Source organism: Chelonia mydas, chromosome 2, assembly GCF_015237465.2.
Source record: "Chelonia mydas isolate rCheMyd1 chromosome 2, rCheMyd1.pri.v2, whole genome shotgun sequence".
Classification (NCBI taxonomy): Eukaryota; Metazoa; Chordata; order Testudines; family Cheloniidae; genus Chelonia; species Chelonia mydas.
In genome coordinates, this window is record NC_057850.1 from 215,760,661 (window position 1) to 215,775,504 (window position 14,844).

The following is a 14,844-nucleotide window of genomic DNA, read 5'->3' on the forward strand; positions in this document are numbered from 1 at the left end:
TGATCACTGCACTCTAGGAATACGTACAGGTAGGCATAATGGGTCCAATCTCGGTGAGGTACGGAACACCCTCAAATTGTATTCATTTTGCTCAGTACATCTCAGGAGCAGGAGCAGTGTTAACAAGATGAGGTTTCTGTACATAAGCAGAAGTGCATCTACAGAGTTACATTCCCAACTCTGGATGCTGTTATGGAAAAATCAAAGCATGGGATTGACACACAGGCAAAAAGGTGATACACAAAGCATTTGCTTCCTGTGAATTTCACAGAGCAAAACAATATAACATTCGTATTGCTGCTTGAATACAGGAATCAGGCTTGCAGATAGTAGGGAAAATCATTACACATGTTGTATATGGAGAATAAGCGTACACAATCACATCAGCCACACTATCAGAAGCTCGTTCACCTACACGTCTACCAATGTGATATATGCCATCATGTGCCAGCAATGCCCCTCTGCCATGTACATTGGCCAAACCGGACAGTCTCTATGTAAAAGAATAAATGGACACAAATCAGACGTCAAGAATTATAACATTCAAAAACCAGTTGGAGAACATTTCAATCTCTCTGGTCACTTGATTACAGACCTAAAAGTCAAAATATTACAAAAAAATTTTTCAAAAACAGACTCCAACGAGAGACTGCTGAATTGGAATTAATTTGCAAACTAGTCACCATTAAATTAGGCTTGAATAAAGACTGGGAGTGAATGTGTCATTACACAAAGTAAAACTATTTCCCCATATTTATTTTTCCCCCCTACTGTTCCTCACACATTCTTGTCAACTGCTGGAAATGGCCCACCTTGATTATCACTACAAAAGGTTTTTTTTCTCTCCTGCTGGTAATAGCTCACCTTACCTGATCACTCTTGTTACAGTGTGTATGGTAACACCCATTGTTTCGTGCTCTCTGTGTATATAAAAACTCCCCACTGTATTTTCCACTGTATGCATCCAATGAAGTGAGCTGTAGCTCACGAAAGCTTATGCTCAAATAAATTTGTTAGTCTCTAAGGGGTCACAAGTTCACCTTTTTTTTTGTGGATACAGACTAACACAGCTGCTACTCTGAAACAAATTCCACTGATGGTCAAAGAGCAGCAACTTAGTAATTTTTGAAAATGTTTCCACTTTTATAGTGTTTAATACAAAATATGACTCATATCTCTAATATTTATTGTAGCTGAGCAAGAATTATACAATTAATAAAAGACTTAATACAAATCTATATACAAAGTAATAGACACTAATATTTATCTTCGATATATCATACTCATTTCCTTCGAATCACAATCAAGTCTTTCTTCACATCAAAAAAGGGGCGGAAATCCTCACACTCTTATTCATCATTTACTGACTGACTGTGAAGAAGAAATATTGCAATAATCCTAAAGAGGACATATTGCCAGACCATTCAATTGAAACTGTAGTCTTCTGCTTTCCCTTGAGGAATTATACAGCATTCTCAAACCTTAGTGGATTAATTAGGCAAAAATTTATAAAGCACTTTCAATGTGAGAACTGCGAAGGACTAACAAACTTAAGTTAACACTGATCACCATGTATTTCTATTATTAAGTCTAGTCTAATAGACTTCAGAAACATCTCAGCATAAACTACAATTTTTCATTTCCCACTTCACTTACTATGAAGTATGTTATCACCTCTAATGTGACTGTCAATATGTCAGCATAACCAAACAATGCAATCAAAGCAGACCTCAAATGTAATATAAATGAGGGGCTGAGTCCCATGTCACTTAACAAAACATATTACCATCTAATATGAAAATTGAAAGGTGAATAAGGAATTGGTTAAAAGGGAGACTACAGTGGGTCATACTGAAAGGTGAACTGTCAGACTGGAGGGAAGTTACCAGTGGAGTTCCTCAGGGATCGGTTTTGGGCCAATCTTATTATTACTGACCTCAGTACAAAAAGTGGGAGTGTGCTAATAAAGTTTGCGGATGGCACAAAGCTGGGAGGTATTGCCAATTTAGAGAAGGACAGGGAGATCATACAGGAAGATCTGGATGACCTTGTAAACTGGAGTAATAGTAATAGGATGAAATTTAATAGTGAGAAGTGTAAGGTCATGCATTTAGGGATTAATAATAAGCATTTTAGTTATAAGATGGGGACGCAGCAATTAGAAGTAACGGAGGAGGAGAAGGACCTTGGAGTATTGGTTGACCACAGGATGACTATGAGCCGTCAATGTGATATGGCCGTGAAAAAAGCTAACGCGGTCTTGGGATGCATCAGGCGAGGTATTTCCAGTAAAGATAAGTAGGTGTTAGTACCGTTATACAAAGCACTGGTGAGACCTCATCTGGAATACTGTGTGCAGTTCTAGTGTCCCATGTTTAAGAAGGATGAATTCAAACTGGAACAGGTACAGAGAAGGGCTACTAGGACGATCCAAGGAATGGAAAACCTGTCTTATGAAAGGAGACTCAAGGAGCTTGGCTTGTTTAGCCCAACCAAAAGAAGATTGAGGGGAGATATAACTGCTCTCTATAAATATATCAGAGGGATAAATACCGGAGAGGGAGAGGAATTATTTAAGCTCAGTACCAACGTGGACACAAGAACAAATGGATATAAACTGGCCATCAGAAAGTTTAGACTTGAAATTAGACAAAGGTTTCTAACCATCTGAGGAGTGAAGTTTTGGAATAGCCTTCCAAGGGAAGCAGGGGGGGCAAAAGACCTATCTGGCTTCAAGATTAAACTTGATACGTTTATGGAGGAGATGGTATGATGAGATAACATGATTTTGGCAATTAACTGATCTTTAACTATTCATGGTAAATAGGCCCAATGGCCTGTGATGGGATGTCAGATGGGGTGGGATCTGAGTTACTACAGAGAATTCTTTCCTGGGTATCTGGCTGGTGAACCTTGTCCACATGATCAGGGTTCAGCTGATTGCCATATTTGGGGTCGGGAAGGAATTTTCCTCCAGGGCAGATTGGAAGAGGCCCTGGGGGTTTTTCGCCTTCCTCTGTAGCATGGGGCATGGGTCACTTGCTGGAGGATTCTCTGCACCTTGAAGTCTTTAAACCATGGTTTGAGGACTTCAATAGCTCAGACATAGGTGAGAGGTTTATTGCAAGAGTGGGTGGGTGAGGTTCAGTAGCCTGCATTGTGCAGGAGGTCAGACTAGATGATCATAACAGTCCCTTCTGACCTTAATATCTTTGAGTCTAAGGTTATTCTAAGACACCTATCACTGGTATCTACTGTAAGTAATGAACAGTTAAAAAGGTAGCATGGAGCATGCCCAAAAGGGTCTCCGTTCTCTCAATGTGTATCATGAATTTCAGTTGTCCGACTCCAGCACAAGTTACAGCTGCAAGGGGGCAGGTTTAACACCACTGGACTATTAGATTCAGTGGAGGCTCCATGTGCTGCCCCCGCCCCGAGCACCGGCTCTGCAGCTCCAATTGGCCAGAACCCCACTTCTCCTCCTGCACCCCCAATCCCTGCCCCAGCCTGAAGCACCCTCCCGGACCCTGAACCCCTCAGTTCTGACCCCATCCTGGAGCCTGCACCTGCAGCCGGAACTCTCACCCCTCCCACACCCCAACCCCATGCCCCAGCCCACAGAAAGTGAGTGAGGGTGTGGGAAAGTGAGTGAGGGTGTGGGTGAGGGATGGAGGGAGGGGGGATGGAGTGAGCAGAGACGGGGCCTCTGAGTAGGGGCAGAACCTGAGGGCAGGGGTGGGGCAAGGGTGTTTAGTTATGTGCAATTAGAAAGTTGCCAACCCTAGTTCTAACATGTCCCTGACTTCCCCCCCACTCCCTCTACCTCAGCCCAATAAATAGCTATAGACAAATTCTCACAGGAATTCTCCTCCATGGGCCATTTCCAGCTGCTTTAAGTCCTTATGCAGGGAAAAGTAGACTTAGAACAGAGAATCAGGCCTAGTTTCTGTGTGTGGATGCAAAAAACATGCAGATAAAATACAGACAGTAGGTTGAAGCCATTTTGAAAATCTGTCCCTCAAAGTCAAATGTATTAAAAAAACAGCACACCTAACTTAAATATGTGATTGCATACATAAAATGAGCAATTGTGAATTTCCTATTTTTCATGTGCAAATATTAATGTTGTACATGACACTCCTTATTATGTATGCAGTTATTTGTTTGTGTGTATGCATATCAAACACGTCAACAATTTAAGTTCCTATTTTAATAGTCTTAAACATTAAGGGCGAAGTCCTGGCTGCACTGAAGTCCAAGACAAAACCCTTATTGACTTCTACAGGGACAAAATTCTATCTTAAACTGGAAGTAACTAAGCCTTCAAGAGATCTCAAATTCTCCTTCTTCTTGGAATGGTAATTTTATTTTTTTCTGAAATGTTTTTCAAAGATTATTTTTGTCCTTTTCGTTCTCCAGGAAGAATCTGAGTGTCTTAGTCTTCTAACTGAGGCCTGGTCTACCTTAGAAAAATAGTTTGGTTTAATTACATCAGTAAGGGGTATGAAAAATTTATACCCCTGAACGGCATAGTTAAGCTAACCTACGTCCCCATGTAGACAGCGCTATGTTGACGGAAGAATTCTTCCATCAACCTAGCTACTGCTTCTCCGGGAGCTGGATTGCCTATGTCAATGGGAGAATCCCTCCTGTCGGCATAGGTAACGTCTGTACTGAAGTACTGCACCAACACAGCTATGCTGCTGCAGTGTTTTAAGTGTAGACAAGCCCCAAGATTGAAGGAAACTAGTGATGCCTGAATTAAAGGGATGTAATATCTGAAACTGACTGACTGTCCAAGTGACAGCTCTGCCATTTAGGGTATGCCTACACTGAAGCTGGGAGAGAGCTTCCCAGCTCAGGTAAACAGAAACGCACTAGCTCTGTTCAAGCTAGTGTATTAAAAATAGCAGTGTGACTGGGGGTAGCATGGTAGGGGTGGCAGATTGGGCTAGTCGCCTGAGTACACACCCACCCAGACCTCCTGGAACTGTGCTTGGGGGTTGGCCCAAGCTGTCATCAGTGCTACCCCCCGTCACACTGCTGTTTTTAGCATGCTGGTTCAAGCAGAGCTAATGCATATCTGTCTACCTGAGCTAGGAAGTTCACTCCCAGCAGCAGTGTACATGGACTTTAGTGTATAGATGAACATTAAAAAAATTCCATTCTTTCAACAATCTGTCATTATTGATGATAATGTCAATTCTCAAGCCTTACATAATCCTGGAAAAATATATTTATTTTGTTATCATTTCAGCTGTTCAGTTTCAAGAGGGGGGAGAGACTTTTTTTTGTTTGTTTTGTTCCTAACCTCCACCCCTTAATGTTCTGAGGACATCCTACTTAGATGTACTCATTCATTTTCTTGAATGGATATCTGATTTTTAGTCAGGCTGGCCTCGAAGCCTTTACCCCAAACCTGAATCAAACTCAAACCAAACTTTTCTTTTTAAAATCTATTATTTACTTGAAAGGTGTTGGTAGGTGCAGAAAAAAAATCATACATTACACAAAGTCAGAGATATAAGCCACATTTCATCCAGCTACTAAACTCACCAAACTTCAGATGAGTTCACATCTAAGGCTTTTGAATTAGGCCCATCTCTAAGTAACATATCACAAAGATAATACTGCAGCCTTGACTGTTTCCTTCATTACTATCTCTTTTTGTCTCCTCTGATTTGAACAGTTAACTTCTCCAGTCCCACAGTTTTTCCAGCTGCTGTGGTCCCTGTTCTGTTACTAAAGCTGACCTCATGTCTTGCACCTTGAAATATCTGTATATAGAAAAAGTAGAACCTGTAATACAATGGATACAGGACTGGCCTGGAAGTCAGGAGACACGGGATCTATTTCTGTCTCTCACTCTAAACATCTATGTGACATTGGGCAAGTCACTGCACCTCTTTCAGCCACTGTTTCCCCGCCCACTTGTCTGTCTTGACTAGTTAGACTGTAAGCTCTTTGGAACAGGACTGTATCTGCATATGTGTTTATACAGTGTCTAGCACAATAGGGCACCAATCTAGGTTGAGACACTACTGTAATACAAATAATAATTAGGGCTGTCGATTAATTGTAGTTAACTCATGCAATTAACTCAAAAAATTAATTGCAATTTATCACAGTTTTAATCGCACTGTTAAACAACAGAATACCAATTTAAATTTATTAAATATTTTCTGGTTTTCAACATTTTCATATATATTGTATTCTGTGTTGTAATTGAAATCAGTGTATATAATTTTTTATTACAAATATTTGCACTGTAAAAATGATAAACAAAAGAAATAGTGTTTTTCAAATCACCTCATACAAGTACTGTAGTGCAATCTCTTTGTCATGAAAGTACAACTTTCCAAAATGTGGATTTTTTTTTTGTTACATAACTGCACTCAAAAACCAAAAAAAATGTAAAACTTCAGAGCCTGCAAGTCCACTCAGTCCTACTTCTTATTCAGCCAATCGCTAAGATAAACAAGTTTGTTTACATTTACAGGAGATAATGCTGCCCACTTCTTATTTACAATGTCACCAGAAAGTGAGAACAGGCATTCGCATGGCACTTTTGTAGCCGGCATTGCAAGGTATTTACGTGCCAGATATGCTAAACATTTGTATATCCCATCATGCTTCAGCCACCGCTCCAGAGGACACACTTCCATGCTGATGGTGCTCGTTAAAAAAATAATGCATTAATTAAATTTGTGACTGAACTCCTTGGGGGAGTATTGTATGTCCCCTTTTAAGAGTATTCACAAAGTGCATTTAGCAACATATGCCTCTTTCCTGGATCCATGCTATCCCTTATATCACTTAAATGTGACCTCAGAAGCAGAATGACTGAATCTCAATTTTGCGTAATTTAAATATAAGATGTATTATGCATCTATCATTTAAATTATGCTAAAAGCTGGGACACGTAGAAGTGAACTACACGAAAATAAACCCCATGTATTATACAAAATACTAAGTTTTTGTTTCATTTTACTCTGTAACTAAACGAGGAAAAAACATTTACTGCACACAAAGGCCAACATTTTTAAATGTGAATACTCAAAGTTTCTGTCTTTGAGCCAGTTCTTTCCAGCAATCCATAGTGAGTTTGTTAGACTAAATATAGACACGTATGTTTCCTAGTATAGCCTACTCATTCAGCATGTACAGTGAGGTGCATTTAAAAAATTCATTTCTGTTACCAGTTCCAGTGGTATTTCCAATTTTAAGTACGTAGAATATCACTAGAATGAGTAACATCTTTAATACTGGAATTAATTAAGGGTTTCTACTCTATATTACAAAACTACAAATCACAAATCCCACTACAAATCACAACCAAATCCTAATTTAGTATCTCTATAGCAGGCAAAACCAAATCCCCGGATTTGAATGCACCTCAGCTTGGGGAGAGTGGAGGGAGTAGGGACAGGCCATAGACACAATAGCCACATCTGAATCTGAACTTTCCCAAAGTCCAGGTGTTCAGGTTCAGTCTATAACAGACAGATATTAGAACTAAGTGATTTAAGAGTCTGAGTCCTATTTTCAAAAGTGAAAATCAATGGGACTTAGTTTCCCAAGTAGAACCATGTGAATAACTGATTTTTCGATTTACTGGGCTTTCTGAACAAAATTGGGGAAAAAAAATAATTTTGGGTCAACTTGAAATTAAATGTTTCCAAATGTTCAGCAAACTGAAAACTTGGAAAAAAATTAGTTTAGGGTCAAAAGAAATGTTTGTTTATTTTTTTAATTTTTTAAAACTTTTTAAAAATTAATAAAATTAAAGTAAATTTCTAAATGGAAACTCATTTCAATTTGAAAAATTTCATTGTTTCATTTTGAACAGGTTTTTTTTTCATGAAAACAACTTGGTGAATTTGACACACATTTGCAAAATGTCTGTCAACCTCAAACTGCATTCTTGCAGTGAAAAAAGTTTCAACCAAAATATTCACCCAGCTCTACTTCCCCAAGTGCCTTCAACATGTCTGAAAACAATATATAAGACGCTTTTGAAAATTTTACCCAAGATTTCAGATGCAGGTTTTGGTCAATATCTATTAAAATGAATGTAAAGATTTTACCTGTTGGTTTGTTAACTCCAAGGAATCCAGCTTGTCCTAGAATTTTAAATACTTTGTGTGCTGGAAATTGACCTTCTTCTTCCCATTTGTCCACAAATGGGTTAATCTCCTTGTCAATAATCTGCATTTGGAAAACAAATTAAAAAATACTTTTAACGCAGAATGGCACTAGTAAAATTTTGAAAACCCATGAGTTTGCTTTCTTCTGGATACATTAATCTCCATGGCTTACAGTTGATGTCCATTAAAATTGCAAATAAGGGCATGATACAAATGTAAATCCATTCTTTTAGAAAGTATAAATGCTGACTGCATGAGGAGTTGTTATGAAAAGAAAAACGCTAGAACCCATGAGAAATGGAAACCATCCCTATTTTTGCTACATCCAAATTAGTTTCTACGCGGCAATATGAAGGAAGGCTTACACCAACCTCAGACAATTAACTTTCATGTGAAGGATGCAAATTACTTGGACTGGCTATGCACAATGATTTCAAACACTACAAATAATAGCAGTGACAAAGGCCAAGCCACAAATGAAGACAGCCACAGAGAGGGGTCAAAATTGCTAAACCGCTGGTTCTCAAACTTCTGTACTGGTGACCCCTTTCACATAACAAGCCTCTGAGTGCGACCCCCTTTGTAAATTAAAAACACTTTTTAATATATTTAACATCATTATAAATGCTGGAGGCAAAGCAGGGTTTGGGGTGGAGGCTGACAGCTCACGATCCCTCCATGTAATAACCTCGCAACCCCCTCAGGGGTCCGACCCCCCAGTTTGAGAACCCCTGGGCTAAACTAACCGACCAGTCACAAAGGAATTCCTTGCCTAACTTGACCTAGACCCACGGTCCCTGTTAATCTGCAGCATTCTGGCTCTTGTTCCTGTTCCATGGTATACATCCCACGTAGAGGAGAACATTCAGACTGGCATCTGCAAATGAGATCCCAATATGGGATGCCCACACCCTCTACCATCCCAGATCTAAGCTTAGTGCTATTAGCTCTTAAATAAAACCAGTCAAAGGGATACACATGCAAAAATAGGATTGGGGTGAAGGAGATGGAAATACATTGGGCCAGCTCCTAGTTCATGCTCAGGCCTATTTGTGTCATGGAGCCTAAATGGGCAGCTGAGGACTCTCCTAGCATTGGGAAATCCTCGACTGACATAGAGCTCATATAGCTAGCTCTACACTACCCACTCCCATTGTAGCATGCGTGGTTGGGTTGTGACCAGAGTGCAGAATACTTCAGCAATGCCTGCCCATGCCCAGTATAAACAATGGCCCAGAGTGGTCTCTTACTAGCCAGCATAATTTGAAGCAGTCTTCAAACTGCTCTAAATTATAAAGGGGCAATTGACGATGGGACATAAGCCACGTCTGCTCCTACACCAATTCTTCAGGGCACATGAAGACTGAACACATTAAATATCACACATAGGTAGGGCCTTATCAAAAATCACAGCTGTGAAAAATGTATCACAGATCGTGAAATCAGACCTGCCGCATGAAATCTAGCTATTGGATGGGAGGGGAGGGGAGGAGGAGGGCTGCGGGCACCCCAGCTTGAGGGGCTCCTACTGTGCCCTGGCTACAGCTGCTAGTCCCCTCCAAGCTGGGGAGGGACAGGACTTACTCTTCCCCTGAAAAGCTGCTCTCACGGAGAGATCAGACCCACCCCCAGGTGCCTACCCTGGAGCTTCCTGCAGCTGCAGGAGGTTACTGGAGGTGGAGATGGGTCTGATCTCCCCCATGCCGCTGAGAGCACCCTGCAGCTGCATGAGGTACCCGAAAGTGAGTCTGCTCTCCCTCAGAGAACGGCCGTGCAGAGGAAGAGCAAATCCTGTCCCTCCCCAGCCTGACTGGGACTAGCAGCTAGGAGCCCGTGGCTGGGGCGCTCCAAGCAGCACGGTGGAGTTCAGGCCCACCTCCACCTCTGGGAATCTCCTGTAGCTGCAGGAAGCTCCGGGCTGCGGCTTTCAGAGCCCAGTTCTGAAGGCAGTGCAGAAGTGAGGGTATCAATCCCACAACCCCTCTACAACAGCTTTGTTACCACCCCACAACTTCCTTTTGGGCTGGGAACCCCATGGTTACAACACCATGAAATTTCAGATGTAAATATCTAAAAACATGAAACATGAGCGTGAATTTTGTAGGGCCCTACAAATAAGAGGTCCAAGTTAAACACACATACACTTTGGAATAAAAAAGTTGTACTATTTTTAATAAGGATAAAGACAGATTTTTAATCCGTGAAGGAGATTTTACTCCTCTCCAAAATAATTATATTTGTATTATTGTATTATAATATACACTTCATTTATTATTCCAAGTGTTTACCTTTCCCAGTCTTTTGTCCATACCAAATAAATACGTCCTGTAGTGATAACTACTTCTCAATCTGGAAATAAATACTTACTGCTTCCCAAATCACTAGGCTGAGAAGGAAGGGACCCTGTGGAGTTTCATTTTGAGAGATTTAGTTTTTGTACAGTCTTAAGAGAATCTCAGCCCATCCACACCGGCTTCCTGGTCTACAGCTGGCCAAGGAACACTGGATACCTCACATCAGGCAGCAAAAATTATTATTTCACTCCTAACACCATATTCTGTGAAACAATTACATTGGATGTTTAATTTATTAAATTATTTATAATCTCTCTCATATGAACATTGTCGATCACATGATTAGCAACAACAAAAATAAACTGCCCTTCCCTCTTCCTATGTTGTATCTAGGACAGACTTCCACTATGTTTATAAATTTTCATTTCAGATACTTAAATACTCAAGATATAGACCCTTAATGTTGAGTTTGCTGTAGAAAAGTATGATTTTTTATCAATAGTGTTCTTTGCTTGTGAGACTTCACCTGATAGCGTCCAGGAAAATGACTGGAAGCGACTACTAACTATGAACAGAAATCTACCCTAATGTTTTGATAGAGCTCAGCAAAAGTAGGAAGTGGATGTACTAGAATTGTTGCCTGAGTATTATAACCATTGGGACTGAGTCCAGCGCTGCAGCCATCTGCATGTATTAGAAGTTAATGAAGTCAATGGAATGATTGCAGCATCAAAGCCATTTACATTTTCCATCAGTTTTGCAGAGTTTAACTGTTTGTCCTGTCCTGCTCGTTTTTTGACCTTCAGTTATAGCTACAAGTATGAAACAGGACCAAAGTAAATTGATGTCTGAAAACAGCGTGATACAGTTTCACCAAAAATCACAGATCGCTCCTGCCTGACACCATCTTGAAGCTGTAAACAACATAACTGCGCAAATAAAAAATAATGTATTCTACGCTGAATCTAAATGGGAAACAGATTTCCATTTTCAACATGCTGAGAAAGTACCAACAAAAGCTTGTGAAGAATGACAATACTGTCCTCTTGTTTAGGGTGACAGCATAAGAATTTATCTTAAGTACAGTGTACACATTTTCCTCATACTGCCCCACCAGAGTGTCACAATTCAAACCCAGAGGCATAATCTCTGTAAAGGAGAAGAGGGTCAGTTTGCATACCAATGCAAGCTCCTGTCCCTCTGTGGAGACTGCCTGCAAGAGTGATACCATAGTTAATATCAACTGTTATTCTTTTAAAAAAACATGGATAGGTGCCCACTAGGAAACTGATCAAGCCAACAAACTCTCATAATGTCAGATGATGTTAACAACAACAAACCTTTTTATAAAGTAATCTGTACTAAACTGTATCAAAAACAGCATCTGTAGCTCAGTGTTCAGGAAAGGAGAAATGGGAGGAAACAGGCAGCGTTGTTGCTTTTTTGGTTTTCTTGTTGTTGCTGTTATATATTATTCCAGCATACAAGTAAAATAAACACATGGATATTCACCTTCAGAACATCCCCAGGTAGTGCCTCATGAAACTACAGCATATTGCACTATCTATTTGACTGTCCAGACTAACATTTCCCTTACGTTGGGGTGAATATTTGCTTAATACTAAATACTATTTCTGATAAGATTAAAAATATTATGTGGCATAACTTATTTCTACCAACATACAGTAGGTTTTCCTGTTTTGGCCAAAAACACACACATTTCTTCATGATTTTACTATGGCAAATTAATGTCAACAAAACACATTCTGAACATGACAAAACAGGTTTGCTTGGACAGAACAACTCTTCCCTTTGTATATCTACTTCCCAAATACAAAAACTGAACAGATTTGTATGCATCCTATAACTGGGGGTGGGAGTGGAGAATCTTAATCCAGCATTTTTAAAAAATGTGGTATAGATTACTGCCAAAAGTTTCATATGAAAATAATTTTTTACTCAGAAATTTTAATGATGTATTTCTTAAATTGAAAAAAATAATCTCCGGGATTTCACTCAGCACACCAATCTGTAGTTAGCCCTGCAACTCTATACTGCTTCTAGGAAAAATCATTAACTTTGTTAAATTCTCACTGCATTCTGTAACAAGCATACTGTTCCTACAAGAGCAAAAAATGTAATCAAATGAATTTTGGCACTGAAAGTAAAAATAAATGTCCTTTAGTGACTAAAGATCTTTTCCTGTTAGTCACCAGTGAGCTCAGCTTCCATGTAGCTATTTGAGATTCAAAGCTAAAACAATATATAAACCACAACTTTTAACCTTTGCAAGCATTGTACTTATTACTTCTTATCCCTCATTTTACTACTTCTTATACCTCATTTTATACTATTATTGTACAATGTATTTTTCTCCATGGTTAGCAGGATAACATTATACTGAGTGGAAATCTTACATAAAAATACTGAATTCAAAATAACACTTTCACAAGTTCAGGAATATAATTAAATCTTCCAGTAAGTCCTGTTCAACTAAAATGAGAGAGAATTTGAAAGGTAAGAGATATTGTATGAATTAATAGGATATTTAATTGCATTCTGTGGTGCCATATAAGTATACCATGTCAGTTCTGATATTAACAGATTTCAGTTCAAAAGCTCTAACTTGATTAGAAAAAAGATCACTCCAGTTAACATTATGACAACATAATTAAAGAAGTCTCTGTAACTTAATTTAGTGAAAAAATTCACATGAATAGAAAAGCAACAAACTAAACTAATTAACATTCTTAATTAATAACTTATTGATCACTAGAAAAAACATCAAACAAGTGAATTGGGAGAATTGGATAGTTCAGGGGATTGGCAGTGGGCTACAGAGCCTTTTACCTCTAGCATTTGGCACAAGCAATACATTTGCTCTAAGGAGAATAATTAAGTAAATAAATAGTCTACAGTATGGGGGGGGGGGTTGGCATATCCTAGAAAACCTATAAATATTTGTAATAGCTGATGATGCATTATAATTGTTCTAATCACACTACAGCTACTAGTATTTCATGTAAAAACTACTCAGACAAGCATCAAGGGCGCAACAAAATTTCCTAGATGGCCATCACCATTTTTATTGTACCAGGACACTATTAATTCATTTAAAACTACCAACAAATAAGTGTTTCTTATGGTTTTGATTACACACCATATGTAGTACTTTCCTTGCTCAGATGTTCAGGATAACCCTGACTGTTCATAAAAACTTCTGCAGAGCATCACTGGCTTTCTGAACTTGGAAGCCAGGCTGTATCAATATCTTGCATTAGCAATGTGATGGACTAAGCAGTGAAGCTATAACACAGAGCATCCCTACATTTGACATACATTCATGGAAGAAGAACAGGAGTACTTGTGGCACCTTAGAGACTAACAAATTTATTTGAGCATAAGTTTTTGTGGGCTACAGCCCACCTCATCCGATGCACAGAATGGAACATATCGTAAGAAGATATATATAGATATATATATATATACACATATACACATACATACATACACACACACACATACAGAGAAGTTGGAAGTTGCCATACAAACTGTGAGAGGCTAATTAGTTAAGATGAGCTATTATCAGCAAGAGGAAAAAAAACTTTTGTAGTGATAATCAAGATGGCCCATTTAGACAGTTGACAGGAAGGTGTGAGGATACTCAACTTAGGGAAATAGATTCAATATGTGTAATGACCCAGCCACTCCCAGTCTCTATTCAAACCCAAGTTAATGGTATCTACTTTGCATATTAATTCAAGCTCAGCAGTTTCTCATTGGAGTCTGTTTTTGAAGCTTTTCTGTTGCAAAATTGCCACCGTTAAATCTTTTACTGAGCGTCCAGGGAGGCTGATGTGTTCTCCTACCAGTTTTTGAATGTTTATGATTCCTGAGGTCAGATTTGTGTCCATTTATTCTTTTGTGTAGAGCCTGTCCGGTTTGGCCAATGTACACGGCAGAGGGGCATTGCTGGCACATGATGGCATATATCACATTGGTAGATGTGCAGGTGAACAAGCCCCTGATGGGGTGGCTAATGTGATTAGGTCCTATGATGGTGTCACTTGAATAAATATGTGGTCAGAGTTGGCATCGGGCTTTGTTGCAAGGATAGGTTCCTGGGTTAATGTTTTTGTTTTGTGGCGTGTGGTTGCTGGAGAGTATTTGATTCAGGTTGGGGGGCTGTCTGTAAGCAAGGACTGGTCTGTCTCCCAAGATCTGTGAGACTGAGGGATCATTTTTCAGGATAGGTTGTAAATCTTTGATGATGCGCTGGAGAGGTTTTAGTTGGGGGCTGAAGAGGACAGCTAGTGACGTTCTGTTATTTTCTTTGTTGGGCCTGTCCTGTAGTAGGTGACTTCTGGGTACTCTTCTGGCTCTGACAATCTGTTTCTTCACTT

At 39.4% G+C, this 14,844-nt stretch overlaps 1 protein-coding gene across 3 annotated transcripts in view; it reads right to left on the bottom strand.

Moving 5' to 3' along the window:
* The window catches only part of LOC102940187 (probable acyl-CoA dehydrogenase 6), a 136,955-nt gene that overhangs the window by 102,063 nt on the left and 20,048 nt on the right, over window positions 1-14,844 (bottom strand). For all 3 annotated transcript variants that reach the window (XM_037890669.2, XM_037890670.2, XM_043541191.1), the window contains exon 2: window positions 8,088-8,208. In XM_037890669.2, coding sequence (XP_037746597.1) covers window positions 8,088-8,208 — 121 coding nt within the window. The remainder of the gene's footprint in view (window positions 1-8,087; window positions 8,209-14,844) is intronic.